This window comes from Gekko japonicus, unplaced genomic scaffold, assembly GCF_001447785.1.
Source record: "Gekko japonicus isolate JY-2015 unplaced genomic scaffold, Gekko_japonicus_V1.1 scaffold2240, whole genome shotgun sequence".
Lineage (NCBI taxonomy): Eukaryota > Metazoa > Chordata > Lepidosauria > Squamata > Gekkonidae > Gekko > Gekko japonicus.
The window spans coordinates 247,196-266,853 of record NW_015165885.1 but is presented as its reverse complement, the minus strand read 5'-3'; the positions used below and the strand labels follow the sequence as shown (position 1 = coordinate 266,853).

Genomic DNA, 19,658 nt, shown 5'->3' with positions numbered 1-19,658 from the left:
GAACGGGGTAGGTATAGCTAGGTATAGCACTTCTCATCTTTCATACAGAAAGTTATACATTTCCTTGGAAGATGTACCTCTAGAGAGTAGAATTCTCTTACTAAGCATGAAAGTGACTTATTCTACATTTGTTCTAGAACTGTTGAAAGGAGAGGCACAACTCCATACTAAAAACAACTGTACTTTCAAGCCATTAAAATAATGTTGGTATGAAACCTGTTACATAGCAGGTTTTCATAGTAGAGGTTTAATGAACTCAGTGAAGAAAGGGCTCACCACATACTCATAAACTATAGTTTGCAATGAAAGTTGAAACAACCCCGTTGTATGGAAGAGCAATACTGTATGAGGCCATTATGGGAGCACACTGTGTTTAAAAGAAAAAGTACTGCAATGGGCAACGCATTTTATATTATATACACATACAAAATTATTCAAAAGAATTCTTGGCACAACTGAATGAACAAATAATGTTAACTAAAGCAGTTTTTGTTGGTAGGCTTGTGGTTCACACGAAGCAAGCTGGCTTAAAGTACAGTGTAAAGCATCATAAAAATTCGTCCTTCTCCAAGCACCACAGATCTGCCACACAAAAGGCATCAGGAGCCATAATTTGCTTCATCAAATGCTTTTCTTGCCCGTTTCAGTTCTTCATTCATGGTCAACAAGTCTTTCACACGAGCAAACTTCCGTGGGTCTTTACGAATCAAAAAGACAATATCTTCAACCTGTACTCGTCCTTGCCGTCCAATTGACATCGCTTTGTGGGTCTATTAGAAACAAAATGAATTTAATTTAAAAAAGAACAACCATGCTCTCTTGTCCTGCAGACGAAGTTGAGTGGTGATCTTGCCTGTTCCAGCTTCCACACTATAGTATGGTCACTTGCACTGTGGTGCATTTTGTTTATAATTGTCCCCTGATCCCCCAAAAGATTTTAGGGCCAAACAGCAGCTTAATGAAGACAGCCACTCTGCCAACTCTCTCCACAAGTTATTCTGCAGGATCCAGTCTCTTCTAACATGAAAGATCAGGGACTGAAGTTAGTCTGATCCTACAGTTAATATGACACACTTGAGAGCAAGTTCTATTGGACTCATTACTACTTCCTGGTAAACAAATGAATGCTTCACCTTGGGATGCACACATCAACATGTCAGTGTAACAGTATGCTTGGTGGCCTGCATCTTTTGCAGCAGCAGCAGCACTTTAACCCCCCCAACCAAGAATAAAAGGTTTAATATTTTAATACAACTACTGGGGAAGTCAATAAACTACATTTCTTTGAAAAATTAGGCACATCTGTTGCACTAATTAAGGATACTGGGTTTAGACATGGACATACTATTAAATCCTCAGCTATGAAACTTATAGATGACTGAAGTAACTATTCTTGAGCCCAATCTCACAAGTGTACTACAGAAAAACAGTATGATGAGAATATGCTGTAATGCTGCCAGGCTCTTGTGACAGGATATGAAATCAGAATTAAGTTTCTTAACATTAAGGGAGCAATTTTCCCTATCCTATAATCTGAAAGAACTACTTAAAATTCCATAAGTCACCGAGCAAGAATTCTTTTTTTTTTAATTGGGAGAAGACCACGACATACTTTGCATAATGAGGCCCCAGACTGAATCGGTAGCATCCTGTTAAAAGATCAGTGACATCAGGAGTGATAAAAGCTGTAACCAAGACATTGCTCCCCCTTCCTCCAAACCACTATGAGTAGATGGGCACTCTCCTAGAAGGGACATTTGAATAATGCAGCCGAGAGGAAATTTAAATATGCTGCACAAGATACAGTCCTCTCCCATGCCTACCATCCCACATGAAGAACTTTTTACATGTGGAGGATTTATCCTTTGGGGTACATCTCTCTGACATACATGGAAAGTATGTCAGGAAAGTAAAGATTCTGGCCTATGAGTATTTTTAAACAGCCACCCATGTAAATGGAGAAGACTGTCCATTCAGGTGGGCACAAGGTACAATCTCTTTACAGGCAATTCTCTGCCTACCTTTCACCCAGGCAATGTGTTTTAGCATGAAATGAGTAGATCAACAACTGACTTGAGTACAGGTATTTCCATTAGAGTTCTAGCCTCTCAGTTTCAGGTAAAAGAAACTAAAGCACAGGAAGAAACAACCCCAGTCTCATTACTCTGGCTACCCCACTTCTGTGGACATGTGCAAGTAAGACCTACCATTTCTGTGATGAATTCAATGACCAGATCTTCAAGAATATCCACAGACTCAGTGTAAGGATTCTGGTCATCTCCAAAGCCATACATCATGCATCTCACTGTGGAAACAAAAAAAACCCCATGGTGTGATGTGGAGTGCAAGCACCCTGTCTTCATGAACTGACCACTCAGATAACATTCTCCCAAATTCTTTAAGCAAACTAATTTCAAGTACACGAATATAAAACACCAACTACATAGTGTATTTCTGTAGAGTTCTTAAGCTCTAAAGAAGTTGATAATGTCAGCCGACAATCATGTCTGTTTTCAAGCTCAGATGAATAAAAGAATGCTAAGGAAGACAAGGAGATGGCAAAGAAACTGAACAAATGGTCTCTTTTTCCACCGTGGAAAATGCTACTGTAGAACTGCCGTTTTGGGGAACAGTGTCTGAAGAACTGGGTTAAATGAAGGGGACAGGATACTTGGCCCTAGGAAACACTGCAGTTCTGCTGTGGGATTCATTTTCCCTGATGACTCACCCAGCCCAAGTCTAAGCACCTTTCAGAAGCTTTTAAAGACTTTTCCAATTTCATTTGCTATCTGGTGTCCAGGTAGGGCAGTGTGGTAGCACTTCTATATGGGGAAGTTAACTTGCTAGTTATTCCAATCTTTTGGGGCAAGCTACAAGTGAAATCAGATAAAAATACAGAAAAAGTAATGCTGAGAGGCACTGCCAATTATAGATGTGTAAGCTCCATGGAGTGATGCCTTCCCTGCCCCACACTAGCAATCCAACCAAGGATTCCCAACATGGTAAATTGAGCCTCATCCCAATACAATCTACTTATAGCAGTTCCCTAAGTGTGGGGGAAGGAACGGGAAGGTGTACTTTGCTACCCCATTCTTATCATCTTCCACCAATACAATTCTCCTCCAAGAGCAGAAGAAGATCCATGGTGCAACTTCCATGGGACAAATTAATTACATAAAGCTTCAGGGAAGCTAACAACAACAGGTCTTGAGAACCCAACATTGAGCACCCAGGGGCATCTCCCAGGGGAAGCATGCATCTCAACATGCAGTATGTAGTAAGTGCTGGAAATGGCACTGTGAAGAAATAAAAAAAACCCGTGTGTGTGTGTATATATATAGCTGCAAACAGAGAAGTATTATAATGGATTTCTAATACATATGTAGACCTTTATTTATTTATTTATTTATTTATTTTATTACATTTATACCCCGCCCTCCCCGCGAACGGGCTCCGGGCAGCTTAAATCATGCAAAATCAGGGTTTGTAAAACTAATGAATTATAGAAGGAGGGAAAATAACATAATCGTATTGGTCCCTTAGCCTGGTTAGAGAGGGACCAATCAGACAGGAAGAGAACATAAAAACCCCATTGGCCTCTTCAGCAAACTTTGACAGGAGCCAGTCAAAAGTTAGACTTTTCAACCCCCCTTCAATGTATAAGTTGGTTGTACAAAGCTTGGTCAGCCAGAAAAAAGCTGAGGAAAAGGTCTGAAGGACTTGAGGCTAAAGAGACAGAGCCAAAGTCTCAGTACCTGCAGCAGATAATTTCCTCAGGAGATGGAAAATGCCTGAGAGCTGAGAAGACTGTAGATCAGGGACGGCTGAACAGCTGTAGAGAGAGCTAGGCCCTGGCAGCCTGACAACAGCCAGTCTCAAGGCAAAGTCTGCTAAGGGAGCTGCTACATCAAAGTCCAGGGGAGAGACGATTCCTCCCACCCCATCAGAACACTGGCAGAAAAGGCTTCAAAAGACTGTAAGTTGAATTAATATAAAATACTAACAAAGACAGTTCTCCTGTACCCAGTTCTGCATGTCTCTATCAAGCTGGTCTTACATATTAAAGAAAACAGTTTGTTTGGATCTAAGGAGAAAGCAAAAACCTAAGGATTAACTACACTAACCAACCCTGAGTAACCTGACAGGCACCGAAGAATACAGGTGTATGAGGACAGACTATTTTAAATCCTCTCTCTCCCAGGTTAAGTTCACACACACCCATTCACTCAGTGACCAAAGCATCAATTGATATAACGAGCATAAAAGCAGCCAATACCGATACAATATTCCACACTCAGTTTTCACAATACTAGCATAAATACGTTTTCCAAAGAATGTGCAAACAAGCTACAAATCAAATGACGAGATACTGAACAACATACATGCATGCATGATTCAGTGAGTATTCAAACTGTGTACTGCATTGATTCAGGTGGTAACAAAGGGGGGGGGGGCTTAACCCTGAAACCTGGGAATCAGAAACTAAAAAGGTAAATCAAACAGAGTAGAGGGCCAACAATAAAAACTTTATAATATAAAAAGATACATGTATTTATTAGCAAAGAATTAAAAAACATATAAGGGTATAAGGGCCCAATCACACCTCATGTAAAAATGCCAAAATCTTACACACAAGGGCCAATGGACTTGACCTGATGCGTTTCAGCCTTGTATAGGCCTTCTTCAGAGGTCAAACACAATGAGGACCAATTGGCTTATATCATAATACAATACAATCATGCAACATGGAGCCCTTTATGGTCTGGGGCCTGCCTACCTGCGGGACCGCCTTTCCCCGTATGTTCCCCCGAGAGCACTGAGATCTGAGTCACAGGATCGATTAGTCCCCCCTGGCCCTAGGGACGCCAAACTAACATCTACTAGGGCGTTCTCTTTGGCAGCACCAACATTATGGAATCAGCTCCCTCAGGAGAGCCGCGCTCTCTGGGATCTCCGCCAGTTCTGGAGAGCAATGAAGACGGAGTTATTCCGCCAAGCATTCAACAACTTAGATTGAGTATGTCAGCATCTATAGTCGCCGTCTTGTGTATTTTATAACGTGTATGTTATAATGTGGGTAAATTGTGATTTTAATGTATTGTATACTGTTTTAGAGGCATTGTTTTATTGTTTTATTGTTGTAAGCTGCCCTGAGCTGCTTTGGCGGGAGGGCGGGATAAAAATCAAATAAATAAATAAATAAATAAATAAGATGGACCAGAAATTTTTTTGTTCCAAAGTGAAACCACTAGGCACAGAATAAAAGTATAAATGAGCCCTCCAAAGATGCAATCACATGCCAAATGATATTTCACTGATACTAATTTCTGGTCCAGAAAGTGCCTTCCAATGATTGTTTAGCCAAAATGTCCTCAGTAAAATTGTTCTAGTCCAGTGGCACTTTTAAGACCAACAAAGTTTTATTCAAGGTATAAGCTTTCGTGTGCATGCACGTGACAACAGCTGTACTGCATTAGTTTTCTACACTGGTTTATCCATTAGTACAGAGTATTAGTACAGAGCGGTGAGATAGTGATGCCAGAAGATGCAAGAATAAGTTTGGGGGTGGGGTGAGGGATAAGAGAGATGCCTTCGAAAGGGGAGAACAGTGTAAACCACATAACAGAAACTTACATTCTTTGGAGAACAACCGTTTCCTTTTGCCCTGTGCACCATCTGAGCCTCCACCAGCCTCCTCGGTATCTTCTTCAAACTAAATAGAAACAAAATCCAAGACAAGGATGAACAAGATGTGCAGGCAGTCTAGATTACTGTGCTGCAGTTAATGAGAAATGTACTGCAGAAAAGTATAGAGTTACCACCTCCACCACCAATTAGCTACATGACTGAACAGTCCCATTTACCGCATTTTGGATTTTAGTATCCTTGGAGCAGAGACCTGTTTTTATGTTGTTACCCTGTAAACCATCAAGCACATGTTACTAAGGCATAGTACTAAGTCAGACTGTCATTGCTATAGCCAACAGTAAACCAGCTGGCCCCTGTGCCGATGACAAAAGCTGCATGGGGTGTTGTTTGCTGTACAAAAGACAAGAGTGGCATCTTTATCTACTAAGGTGGGCTTACAGCAATGGGCTCAGAAGGATGTAACTCCCTTTAGGGCGGCTCTGAGAAATCCCCCAGTTTGCAGAAAGATTTAATTTGCAAGTAAACAAAAACTCAGTAGAATGCTCCGGAAGGAACACAATGTTGAGAACGACTGAGCATCGCATAAACAGGGAACAGGAAGGGCAGAGACAAGCAAAGCCAGCATACTTTAGTGCATCTGAGCAAGCAGAATTTGGGAGACCCACGTCTGAACCCCTACTTTGTCACGAAGCTGCCAGAGTGACCTTGGCCGATCACTCTCCTTCAGCCTAAACTACCTCATTGGATTAGTGTGAAGATACAAATAGAGGGCGAAAACATCCACTGCCCCGAGCTCCTTAGAGGAAGAACAAGGCAAAAATGTACTACATTAATAATAATAATAAACAATGACCAGTCAGCCTGCCCAAATTCCGGAGGGCGCAGAGAATGATTGAGATTTGGAGGGGTGAGGCGGAGTGTCCAAACTGTTCCTCCTCCTCCGATTCTCTGCAGCTGGTTCCCAATTTGCAACAGTAACATCGGAAATGGGCCTTCCAGCCCACCACGGGTCTCGTCCGATATTAACCTGCTCCTTGACTTCTCACCTCACTTCTGCCCATCGAACAGGAGACTCCAGAAAGAAAGAAAGAAAGGAACTGATCTTCCCCTGCAACACCCCCCCCCCCAGCGGAGGATAAAGCCAAGTTTCTCTTCCCAAGCCAATCGGTTTTAACAGCGTCTACACGTCTGCCTAGTCCTGAGGAGGGCTATTCACACAGTAGCCCACGGCAGCCCTGCCCGCATCACACTTACGGGTGGGTCTTCCTCTTCGTCCGCCATGACTGCAACAGCGGAAGACAGTCACCTCCCGGCTCTTCCCACCAGCCTTCCTGCTAGCCGCACGACCGACCGCCTCTCCCCGCGCACAGGCTTTCTACTCGGTACCACCGAGCATGCTCAATTTCTGGTGCGCATGCCCTCTCAAATCAAACGAAGTCTAGCCATTGCCCTTTTCCAGCTCCTCCTTCTAGTGCCTACGAGGGCTGCAAAGGTGGTGAAAAGGCTCCCTTCCAAGATGACCCTTAAAACTAGGTCAGCCGTTTCTCGGCACCGTATCACTGAGCATGCTCAGTAGATCCACTGAAGCATTTTGCCCTTTTTTCGAATTGGCACAGCCTATTCAAAACGTGAGCGAGCGCTATAGATACTCACTTTCCCTCGGAGATAGGGACTGCCGGCCAGAGCATCCTCAGGAACTCCCCCTTTAACACTGGCCCTACTGATACAGCTTATGTTGTGGATTGGGTGGGGCGGCTAAGCCTAACAAGCAGCAGCCTACAGGGGACTACCAGGCCTTTCTGTTGTTGAGAAACGATCCTGCTTGGAAGCTAGCACCGCCCATTATTCAGCCTTCTTGTTTATAAAGAAACAGCAATTACATGGTGGTTTTAAATGATTTCATTGTTTCTTATTATTTTGAGAGCCCTCAAGTGGGGCTTTGGAGCACCAACACAGGGCTGCCAGCTCTAGGTTGGGAAATACCTGGAGATTTGTGAGGTGGAGGCTGGAGAGGGTTGGAGTTTGTGATGGGGGGGGGGGACCTCCATGGCGAGTCCACACTCCAAAGCAGCCATTTTTCTCCAGAGGAACTGGAGATCAGCTCTAATTGCAGGAGATCCCTAGATGCCACCTGGAGGATGGCAGCACTAAGCAGCAGCAGGTATATTTCATGACCTGTAAAACACAATCTGTCATTCTAGCAACCTCAAGAAAACTGACCCAATAAAAGATTGTCTTGAAGCTTCCACCTACTCAAAAGAGAAAACAAAACCATACAATGGGATCCCCAACCTGCAGGGACCTTCGGAATTCGGACACAGGCCGATGGGACACAACCCAAAAAAGGCTGCCACAAGAGGTGAACCCAGCCACAGAATGCCAGGGAGTGAGCTTATGCGTTAATAGGAACTCGTCAGCATTTCAGGCAGAAACTTTAATAGCATGTTTTTTTTAATGAATATTGTTTTTTTTAATGGTATTCATGCAGCTTACCTTTATTCAAATTATACCCCACCCTCCCTGCCAAAAGCAGGCTCAGGGCGGCTTACATAAAGATAAAATGCATAAATAACAATTATAAAATCATAAAACCTTCTAAAACTATGCAAAATTATAATATTATAAAGTGCTAGCAAAATCTCTAGTTAATATTGCTTAAAGATGATGGTGACAGTCATATTGATATATCTGATGGTCTGTCTTGTTGGTCAGCTCATTGGTCTTTCCATACATACGTAGTGGGCACAGACTGTAGATGACAAAACCAGGTAACTACATCTTCAGGGCTCTATTCCTTCCACTGTTGTTGGTGGTGGTGGTTGGCGGCAGCTCCTTAATTGAAGGCCTGGTGGAAGAGCTCTGTCTTGCAGGCCCTGCGGAACTGTAAAAGGTCCGCAGGGCCCTGATCTCTTCTGGGAGCTTGTTCCACCAGTGTGGAGGCACCACCGAAAAGGCCCTGGCTATAGCCAGTCTGGCATCTTTGGGACCCAGGAGGGCCAGTAGATTTGGGGAGCCTGACCTCAGTGCTCTCTGGAGGACATATGGGGAAAGGCGGTCCCTCAGGTATGTTGGTCCCTGACCATAAAGGGCTTTAAAGGTAAGAACCAGCACCTTGAAGTGGATTTGGTACACTATCGGCAATGCCTTCAGCACAGGCTGGATGTGCTCCCGCAAACGGAGACCCATCAGGAGCCTGGCTGCAGCATTTTGCACTAGCTGTAGCTTCTGGATTTACAACAAGGGCAGCCCCATGTAGAGTATTACTGTAGACCAATCTCGAGGTGACCATCACATAGATCACTGTTGCCAAGTTGTTGTGGTCGAGGAAGGGAACCATGTAGGGCAGTGCAAATGGATTCTCCTGCCTGGAGATTGGAAACCCGAAAGTATTTGTGTGCTAAGAGCATGAGGTACTGCTTAATGACGCAGTCAGTGTGACCTTGGCAGATAACAGAGAGCTTACACACACACACACACATTCCAAAAGGATGCTCGAATGCTTGAAACTTTCCTCTACGCAGAGAGAAGGAGGGAGAGAGAGGAGGGAGAGGGAAATGGGAGGAAACTGAGCTTATAAATAAATGCTGGGAAACCGAGAGGTTTCAGATCAGCTTCCTGCAGACTTGTGTCCTGTCGTCTTTGCATCGCATGCACCCCTGCACCCCACACCCCAACGAGTGACACCGCAGAACCAGCTGCCTAATCAAACAAAGATGGTAGAAGGCTGACCTGGCAGTGGCTGCCTCTATAGCTAAGGAGGCGTCCAAGAGCACTTCCAAACTCCTAACCTGTGACGCTGGCACCAGTGGCGCCCCATCGAAAGTTGGGAGTGGGACCCCTCCCCTCGGGCCACCCTGGCTCAGGCACAGGACCTCCGTCTTCATCGGATTCAATCAGCTCAGTCTAAGCCAACCAGCTACAGCTTGTAACGCCCGGTCCAGATCTTCCGGTCTGGAGTCAGACTGGCCACCCAACAGCAGACAGAGCTGGGTGTCAACCGCATACTGGTGACATCCCAGCCCATGCCTCCAGGCAATCTGGGCAAGGGGGTGCATATAGATGTTAAATAGCATCAGAGAAAGCACCAACCCTTGGGGCACTCCACAATTCAGTGGGTGCCTTTGGGACCGCTGTTCCCCTAGCGCCACCCTCTGTCCCCAACCTTGAAGAAAGGAGGCAAGCTGCTGCAAGGCAGACCCCTGAAGTCCTATGTTGGCGAGGCGGTGGATCAGTAACTGATGGTTGACCATGTCGAATGCTGCCAACAGGTCGAACAAAAGCAGCACTTCCAACCTGTCCCGATACAGATGCCTCTGGAGGTCGTCCATAAGGGCAACCAATGCCATCCCCGTCCTGTGACCTGGGCGAAAACTGGACTGGAAGGGATCTAAAATGGAAGCATCATCCTTCAGTCACATACACACATACATAGACCTTTATTGGCATAACAATCCTTCAGTCATACAGTGAAGATCCTTGTGCTGTTTTTAAAAATAAGCAAAGCCCATCAAATTGTTCATGGTCAGTCAGAAGCCCCACCTGGCCTACCTTTTCTAAAAGCAATTGATGGGTGCCAACCAGTGTTCCCTCTAAACTGAGTTAGTGTGAGCTAGCTCACAGTTTTTTTAGCCTCCGGCTCACACATTTTTGCCTTCGCTCAGGAAGGATGGCTCCAGAGCAAACCAATTTATGCAGGAGCCAAATTGCTTGCTCACAACTTTAATGCCAGCAGCTCACAAAGTAGGATTTTTGCTCACAGGACTCCACAGCTTAGAGGGAGCATTGGTGCCAACAAAGGTGTTGGTGAGCACCACGGCATCCATGGGGACCCCTGCCCTCATCATTTAGAGCTTATTGTTTTTCGTTTATTTTGCAATTTACATGGGAATTCCCCTTCATGGAATGAAGCATTCATGTATCCAGATTTCAAAACAAAACTGTGTGCACATAAGAGAGAATATACTGGTATGAGCAAAGTATCATGGTGGTTGCAGAACTATCACACAGCCTCATTCCATGGGGAATAATACAAAATAGAAAGGGGAACTTTGGTGTATATCAGGATAATATTATTGGAAAGCTAATCACCGAATGTAAATAGTATTGCTATGAACATTTAAATAAATTTTAACACATTGCTCTTGCATTTATTTATCATATATTTTTTAAATCTATATATCTAATAGCCAAGTTGCCCCCTCTAAATCCGCACATCGGGGGCACCTGGGGGGCAGGTAGATTTTCTTGCACACTTGGAGTAGTCTCCAGGTGTGCAGAAAAAATCTGAAAAGTTTTTAAAACTATACGGGGGATATTTAAATCCCTCCCAAAGTAAAAGAGTCCCCTGTGTATGCACACTTACCACTGGCAGCAGCGGCGAAGCCTTGGCGTAGGGTTCGCCACCGTTGCTGCTTGGGGGGGGGGGGGAAGCCTGGCGGGTGGCAAGCAACTGATTTGTCCTAGTCTAGCAAATATGTACATTGTAACGTAATGGTGAAGATGGAGCTGAATAAAGAACTTAAACTGCATTTATTTTGCAAAACTTTACACAGCTTTTGAAAAAAGAAGCAGGCAGAGTCCTTCAGTCCTTTCAGAGATGGGTAGGGATGATCTGTCATGAAGATAAGTGAAGACTTCCAGCTATATGAGCTATAAAGCATCTCAGCACATGGATTCCAGAACAGTACACAGAACTGTGGAAACAAACACACAGGATTTTCTGTGAGCATCAAGAGAATGTAATTATTCCCTTCTGTTCTTCTATAAGCAGCTGCTGCCTCTGCTTCAGCAAGAATTATTTACGTATGGTTACCTGACTGGAAAGACTTGAGGAAAGCACCCTTGTGTATTCTTCTTTATGAAATCTTGGATTTGTATCACATTTTTTGCCATCACAGCTTTTGGTGCTCTGTCAATTTTTGTTAATACAAACTGAGGGGAAAAATTGAGGCATTTTTTTTAAAAAAGGTTTTGAATGCTTTGTAAAGTATATCAGTTTTAAAGTTCAAATTACATTTATAATCCAGCACATCTGTTGTGGGTAACACTCTTGTCCTCTACTTGCTTTCATCTTTTCCTCACTCCAGGTTCCACGCTAATGCTGATACTTGGAGGGGATGAAATGTAATATTTCATTCACTATCTCTCAAGAAGAAGTAACACCATGATGATACACAAGCTGGAACACTATACAAAGGAAGTTGACCAACTTAACAGAGTCAGACCCTCTCCACTATATAGTACTTCCAAAAGGTAATACGCACTACATGGAATATTGGAAGTAAATGAGTTCACTATGTAGAGATCTCCATTTTCCATTAGTCTTTCCCATCTTATTCCAGTTTGATCTTTACATCATTATCTGATGTTTTCATAAGATTGCCTACGGCGGGGCAGGCAACTTGTTTGGAAGTAGGGGCCATCTAGTAAAGTTATACCTTCCAATCACATTTCCAAATTTATCTCTGCAGATATGAGGGTTAAAACAAGATGTTTAGGTGAGAGCTCACTCCTCTCCCTCGCCAGATACCAACTGTAATCAAAATAATCCCCTGTAAAGACCCTGAGATTTTACAGCAGCACACTTCTGGTATTGTAGACACATTTGTGGTTGTTAACATATGTCACTTATCCTGAAAACGTGATTCCAACGAACACTTCACATATTTCTAATTTTCAAGAAATCACTTGGCTATGTTTTTGTTTGTTCCTTCAGACTTTTTAAAAATCTACAAGCCTAACAATTACAGTTGCTTTTCATACCATTGGTGAATTCGTCAAAACAAAATGTTTAAATCTCCAGTTCAAAACAATTAGACAAAATGTTGGATAGACTGTACCAATACTGCCTAATTTTTACTATATAATTTGAGTCTCACCAATTCAATATACTGCATTTTCACATTCTGTGACGTAAACTAGGAACATAACTTACAACATAAGGAATCCCAAATTCTTCCAACATTTCTATAGCAATGCGGTCTGCTGGCTGAATTCCTATTACGCCATCCACTAATAAGAAAGTCCGTTTCAAACTAGAAACAATAAAGCAAAGCCCACAAAATTTGTTATTTTTATTTATTTTATTTATTTATTCAATTTATACACCGCCCTCCCCCCCACGTGGGCTCAGGGTGGCTTACAACATGTAGTAAAATAATAAAACAGTAAAAGCAATAAAACAATCGATGGCACAATAAACAATATCATCAAACCCCATGCCTCATATCAGGTGAATGTAAGTATTCCAGTGGCCAATAATATTATCTGTCAACAGGCACTCAGAAAGGGGCCATGAACAGGGGAGGTCAGAATGGCTGAATGTCCGCCACCTCAATCAAAAGCCTAGTGGAACAGTTCTGTTTTACAGCACCTGTGGAATTGTAATAGGTCCCGCAGGGCCCTGATCTCAAGTGAGAGCACATTCCACCAGGTTGAGGCTAGGCGAACATCCCTCAGTCCAGGGATCACAGCTGAGTTAACTAGCAAGAGAAATTTACCCTTCTCAATTCGCACAGGAGCCCATACAGAGAACTACTGTACTTCAGGTCTCTACCTCTTTTATAGTAAAATCCTCTTTAACATTTGGCAGCAGGATACAGATGATCAAACTATCTTCAGTGAGTGAACTCACACGAGGACTTAATCATTTTTAGGGGCTCTAGTTCCTCTTTCAAGGAATGAGCCAAGGGTATTTGAAAAATAATATTTACAAGTATTTATTTATTTCCTTCTTTTACATCCTTTCCTTTCTCCCCCATAGAGACCCAAAGCGACTTACATTGGTCTCCTCTCATCCATTTCATCATCACCACAATTATATGAGGTAGGTAGGTTAGATTGAGAATGTGTGTAGCCCAAGGTAACCCAACAAGCTTTACGGCAGAGTGGGGATATGAACCTGGGTTCTCACAGAGCTGAATGCTACACCACACTGGCACACAACATTTACATGCTGTCTCTGGATGCAAACTAGTGAACTCATGTGAACTAGTATCTCTCACTACTGAAAGTCACATTTTACTCCCATGTTATAAAATGGGATGGAAAATGCTGTTTAACCTACCCACACAATCCTAAAGACAAGATTTAAGCTAAAGTTCAAGAGTAATGATACTTTCTGACAGTTATCTTACTTCTGGCGCTGGGTTAAATAAGGCTCCACCATCTCTGCAAAATCTTCGGGTGCCCTGTAGCCATAACCTGGCATATCCACCATTGTAAATAATTTTCCCACTTTGAAGAAATTAATTTTCTTTGTATGACCCTGGAGAAAGATGGAAAGGCATTTGTCTTATTCCAATAAGTAAGTAAAAGACAAAGGATCTCGAGACTGTGGCCTTACTGAAATGGCTATTTATAAGAAGTGTTCTGTATGCTTTAAGACACATACCTACCATTTATCTAATGTTCCTCACATAAAAATGCCACCATACACTGTGCTAGGGAGAGGTAGGTAGGGAAAAGGAGGCTGGGTAGATCAAGTTTGAATCTCTGTTAATAAAGAAAAAAATCTAAATGAAAATTTCCTTATCTGTTAACCATGCTTATGACATCAACAGTGCCCCTTGGACTCACACGTTCCTTCCCATTCTTGGCCTTATGTGCTCCTCCTCTGGTCAAACTGCCCTCTTCCTTCTCTTTTCAGTGCTAATTAGGGTTAGTGTTACATTATAATTGGCTTTAAATCAGAGTCCCAAACTCACTTCAAGTCACGGTTTCACATCCTGGCCTGTGGCTATTGGTTTACAATGATTTAAGGTGTCAGAATCCAGGTTTAACTATTAATTATTTCTGCAGAGAGCCAAAATCATGGCTGTAGTAGCCCCTAAGAACTGAAGCATTATTCTATATATTATGTCCAATGGTAGCAGCAGCCAGAAGGCTCATTTGATATGCAAATTGTCTCTGTATCTGACCTGTGATGGTTTGCTCACATAAGCAAGTTAGTGCTTGATGCTGCAGTCCAAGTATGACCATGTATTTATGAAATGGCTCTTGGAGCTTACATTGGATGAACTGGGTTTATGAATAATTTCCAGTGCCCTCTATCAAGCTGGATGCTTTCCATCTATTACAATTCCATCTATTACATTACAATACAATACAATTACCATTTACAACATGTAGCCAAAACATGTTGTTTTCTGTTTGGTTCAGTTAATATAGACTTCCGAAGTAATACATCACCAAATGTTACTTACTGGATGTTTTGAAACTTTAACTTCAACGTCAGGAGCCAATGCAAACAAGGCTTTTATTAAGGAGGACTTTCCAACATTGCTTCTTCCTAAAAAGCAAACCTGGGAAAAGAAGTTGCTATTAGCCACAAGGTATAGATAGAAACTCTCAGGCTGGGACAAGTGATGCTCTGTATTCTTGGTGCTTGGGGAGGGGGGCGACAGTGGGAGGGCTTCTAGTGTCCTGGCCCCACTGCTGGACTTCTTGATGGCACCTGGTATTTTTGGCTACTGTGTGACAGAGTGTTGGACTAGATGGGCCATTGGCCTGATCCAACATTGGCTTCTCTTTTGTTCTTACTGCACATTTATCCTGCTAACCCAATAGTAAGCACACAACAGAGCAAAGAACCATTACCTGAAAATCACTGATGTTGTCAACCTGACAACTTTACAATACTTTACTTGTAGTTGCAGCAGGGTCCTAATTTCAGCCAACAATATATACAAAAAGCTGTGTTGGGCAGATCCAAGGCAGATCTAGTCTAGCATTCCTTTTTCTCACTCTATGCCCCTGGGAAGTGCACAAGTAAGGCACGAAGACAACAGTGCCTCACCAATTCTTATTCCCTCCCCCAGTAAGTTTCCATTCAGAAGTGCATTAACTTAGAACAGAGATGTTTCTTTTATCCATCGGGGCTAAACACCATGGATTAGGGTCTGAATCATGGCTCAATTGTACAGCATTGGATTTGCATGCATAAAGCCTCCAGTTCAGTTCCCAACATCTCTAGTTTGAAAAGGTCCAAGTAGTACATGATGTATAAGACCTCTACTCTGGAGACCTGGTTCTAGTCACAGCAGACAATCAGTATACGGCAGCATCATGTATTCATGTGACCTCTCCAGACCTAATTTTGTCAAACCCTTTTTTTAAAGCCATCAAAGCTTGCAGCTACATGATGGCAGTGAATTCCCTACTTCAGTTATACAGTTTGTGAAGTATTTCTTTCTTTTGTTGGTCCTGAATGTACCTGTTACCCAAATGGCCTACACATGTAAATTCCTTGACAACAGCTAGAAAAGACACCTTTAACATGTCAAGAGCTCAGACATGCGTGCACCCAGGGGAATCATTACTGGGACTATTCTCCCAGGTCCTGAGTCCAAGATTTGATCTAGTGCTTCATTAGAGTGTGCTGATTCTTAGAAACAAACAAAGCATTGGTTCAATGTTCAGAATTTATTAAGAAAAAGAACAACAGCAGCCCTGAACTGGATAGCTCTGGCAAACCCCATCTCATCAGATGTTGGAAGTTAAGCAGGGCTGACCCTGGCAAGTACTTGGAAGGGAGACCTCCAAGGAATACCAGGGTTGGGACACAGAGGCACGTAATATAAGCCACCTCTCTGAAACATCCTAGTCCCACTAGGGGTCACCAGAAGTCACCATGACTTCCAGGCTCACAAGCACATACAGACACACAAAATCCTCACCCCCAAAAAAAGAAAAGAAAAAGATTAACAGCAAAGGAAATCAGCAAAGTGAATACAGAGCTGGGAACACACACACAAATAAATGTTCTACAAATCCTAATTTCTATGAAATCCTAACCTAAACCAATGTTACTACTCTAAGGGGGGGAGGGGGAGGGGGAGGGGGAGAAGAAAGAAGTAAAACACCGGAGCCCGATTCTGGTGAGCAAAGTCCAGTAACATTTGCCAGAGGGAAGAAAAAGCAGGGCGGTGAGAGAGGGGTGGAAGAACAGAGCTGGATGCAGAGTCAGGCACACATTCCACTATGATGTGTTCCTACACGGGGATTTGGAGCCAGTTGCTGGAGCCCAGTATCGAGATGGGACCCAACAGCTGGAAAAGAGCTCTGGGGTTTTCTACCCCAAAAGTGTTAAGATTGCAATAGAAATAAGAGACTTCTCGAAATGGATTGGAGTGAAGCAAAAAGTTTCAAACCTTACTGGTGGGTCAGTGAGATAACAGTTGTGCAGGATGATATTTCCTAAGAAGCAGGAAACTGGGGGTGCTGAAGTCTTCTTTGACGAGGTTTATAGCCCAAATAAAACAACAAGCTAGGCCTTATGGTCACTGTTCGGTTTGACTGAATTCCAAGGGAAAACATAGTGAAGGGAATAAAGATGAGATGGATGTTCTGGCATGCTGCCTCTAAATCTTGGGACAGATCCCATTGCGTATTTGTGTAATACAGATATTAATTAACTGAGAAACCGCTATTGCCTTTGAATAAGGGAGGGGTGCATGAGTGCAAATGAATTCATCCATTCCCAATTACCTTTCTTTCTCCTTTTGAAAGAGAGGATGCACTTTGCTGCACTGAGACTCCTTTTTGCCTCTTAAGACTAGAGAAATACATACCGTACCTTCCCATTATTCCAAATCTTGGGTGAGGCTGAATTTAGAAATGATAGAAAATGGATACATAGCCTTTCGGGAGGATCTCCAGTTATATTCACATGTACTGATCTGACAGATTACTCACGAACAACAAACCACCCTCAGTTTCCTTGGACGGCTATGATTTCTAGTACTATGCAAGTCAGGGAAGGAGAGTTCTGCCTGTCCACATCATGTCTCCACACCATGTCTAATGTTATAAACATATGTTTCCTCCCCTATTTGCTCCCCCCTCCCCCCGGTTAATATGGAATTTCTCCTGGAATGGCTTTCGCCTTAGTGGATGGAAGTCTCATGATGAAAGTCTCAGGGTCTGTAAAGTTTTAGGATGTTTCTAAAAGACTTAAAAACCTCTGTTCCTTCTAAAAAAATGATTTTTTCAGAAGTCCTGTGGATTCTCTAAATATATACACATAAGGTCTAAGCAGAGAGGAGAAAAGAATATAAAAAGGCTTCCTCCTCTTTATTATTTTTATATTTTCTGTGCTTCTACAAAACGATATCTACAGAGTGGTAATTTTGGAGAAGGATCTGGAGTTCTGCAGGTAGAAAATCAGAATACTGCTGGAATCAATTATGAAAACTGGACAGCATTGCATTTAATGAGTTTAACTATGTTGCAGCCCACGTATAAATACGTTTACTTGGAAGTTTGAAGAGTTCAATGGAACTTGATAGCTAACAGTCCTGGGACTGCAGCCTTACAAACTAATTTTAAAACTAATGGGATTTAAAGCTCACCATGAAGTGTTTTAAAGGTGCTCCCTCCCAGAAGTAGGTTTAGGATTACAGGTTTGGTTTACTACCCCTTTCTTGACCTCACCTCAGGCTGTGACAACTGTGGGGCATGATCCATCCGGACAGCAGAAATGAAATAGTCAATTATGTGCTGGCGTGATGGAATGAAAAATACTTCTGCTCTCTTGATGTCCTCATGGTTAGGATTGAAAATCTGAAAACATGAAGTGTCCACACTAGGGGCTATATATTTTGCCAGCTCTTGGAGAGGGGAGGCAATTCCTGTATACTGTTTCTCCTGTAACTTCAGAACTTCTAAAAATGAAGCATATTTGGTTTGGAGACTGCCTCTGTTCACAACATTTCTCCGCAGTAGACAGTTAATTATTTGAAGCTTCCTTGCTTTTGTTAACTGGACCATCTTCACTCATAGACCTTCCAAAATGATGTGATTCATCAGCTAGCTCAGAATTTTTGTATCTGAAGAAATGGAACTTTCATTCAGTGCTCTTCAGTTGAGGGTGCTGTTCAAAGAGAAGGAAGGTTTTTTTAAAAAATAAAAATTACTGCCCAAGAAAACCATTCAAGAATGTAGCCCCAATTAGGTTTTTTAACCCCCTGCCAATATTTTTTAATATATTATTTCAATTACTTGCAAACTGCCTCAAGCACCTTTGACAGAGGAAGCCCAGTAGAAAGTTTTAAAGTACATAATAATACATATTAAAGCACTGTGTTTGTTTTAGTATGGAGGTTAAGTAACAAAAACATTAAGAGCAAGATGAAAGGGAACATAACACAGAAGAGAGAGCAACAACATTCATATCCAAGAACCTAACTTACAAAACAGGGTGACTGATAACATGGAAAGTTATTATTTGCAGAAAATGCACACTCAAGTTAGAATTAAGATTTACAGCCTTTTTTAAAACACTAAGTGTCAGACCTAAGGTTAGATGTTCAGAAACTAGAATGCTGCCTCCTTGTTGACTTCATCAGTCCATAACTCTTTTCATTAAATCAACCTGCCATCAACACCATCTCGTCTACTCACCACCATTAATGCCGACTAAAATGCTTTTTCACTTATTAGTACATATTTAACGTATAAAGGCAAGTCTCAGATGGAAGGGGGAATATATAACAAGCTAGGAAGCGCTAGAATCCGTCTCTCAAGCAGCTGATGAAGGAAGCTGAATGCAGTGCAGCTCCAGCCTATCCGGGCTTACTACTGAATATAAGACCCACTAAATTAAATGGGGCTCCCACGGAAAAGTGCATATGAGCGAGGGCGAAACAAAAAACAAAGCAACGCCTCCAAACTCACGCTTTTCTCTGCAGCCGACTCCAAGGGTGAACCAACAGCAGCGCACACTCCGACCTCCTTGATCCGGAAGTCAAAATAATTGCCTCGACTTCTTCCTGGACAGGAAAACCATAGAAACGGGAGAAGCCTCTACTAAACCGTCCTCTGCTTTCCCCAAAACAGCCGCTCGTCCCGGCTATATGTTTGCGTTTTTTAAGTTAAACAACAACAACCCTGTTCTCTTTTAAGAAAACTTGAGCTTGAAAGAACAGCAATTTATAGAGAAATCACCCTGTGGTGTGGTGAAAGGGGGATGTACTAAAAGGAAAGACAGATTGCCCACTGGAAACAATGGG

The 19,658-nt window shown here is 42.6% G+C and overlaps 2 protein-coding genes across 2 annotated transcripts; both read right to left on the bottom strand.

The window, feature by feature from the left end:
• Positions 1-4: 4 nt before the first annotated feature.
• TAF13 (TATA-box binding protein associated factor 13) lies at positions 5-6,970 on the bottom strand. The gene is made up of 4 exons (XM_015411310.1): positions 6,904-6,970; positions 5,635-5,713; positions 2,208-2,305; positions 5-770 (listed from the first exon to the last, which is right to left on the bottom strand). The coding sequence occupies exons 1-4, from the start codon at positions 6,928-6,930 to the stop codon at positions 600-602; spliced, it is 375 nt and encodes a 124-aa protein (XP_015266796.1). The 5' UTR covers positions 6,931-6,970; the 3' UTR covers positions 5-599.
• A 4,188-nt stretch (positions 6,971-11,158) lies between these two features.
• On the bottom strand, positions 11,159-19,361 carry GTPBP8 (GTP-binding protein 8 (putative)). The gene is made up of 7 exons (XM_015411308.1): positions 19,324-19,361; positions 18,082-18,520; positions 14,853-14,951; positions 13,785-13,915; positions 12,584-12,683; positions 11,462-11,580; positions 11,159-11,342 (listed from the first exon to the last, which is right to left on the bottom strand). The coding sequence occupies exons 2-7, from the start codon at positions 18,415-18,417 to the stop codon at positions 11,264-11,266; spliced, it is 864 nt and encodes a 287-aa protein (XP_015266794.1). The 5' UTR covers positions 18,418-18,520; positions 19,324-19,361; the 3' UTR covers positions 11,159-11,263.
• Positions 19,362-19,658: the final 297 nt, after the last annotated feature.

What these genes read in the sequence shown, in the direction of transcription:
- TAF13 (XM_015411310.1), bottom strand. Translation starts at nt 6,930, where the DNA reads ATGGCGGACGAAGAGGAAGACCCACCC. An exon ending in ACGAAGAGGAAGACCCACCC is followed by an intron (nt 5,714 to 6,903) that starts GTAAGTGTGATG and finishes GTTTCTATTTAG; the next exon opens with TTTGAAGAAGATACCGAGGA. An exon ending in ACGGTTGTTCTCCAAAGAAT is followed by an intron (nt 2,306 to 5,634) that starts GTAAGTTTCTGT and finishes TTGTTTCCACAG; the next exon opens with TGAGATGCATGATGTATGGC.
- GTPBP8 (XM_015411308.1), bottom strand. Translation starts at nt 18,417, where the DNA reads ATGGTCCAGTTAACAAAAGCAAGGAAGCTTCAAATAATTAACTGTCTA. An exon ending in TTAAAGTTTCAAAACATCCA is followed by an intron (nt 13,916 to 14,852) that starts GTAAGTAACATT and finishes ATCTTTCTCCAG; the next exon opens with GGTCATACAAAGAAAATTAA. An exon ending in AATTTGGGATTCCTTATGTT is followed by an intron (nt 11,581 to 12,583) that starts GTAAGTTATGTT and finishes TTTTCCCCTCAG; the next exon opens with TTTGTATTAACAAAAATTGA.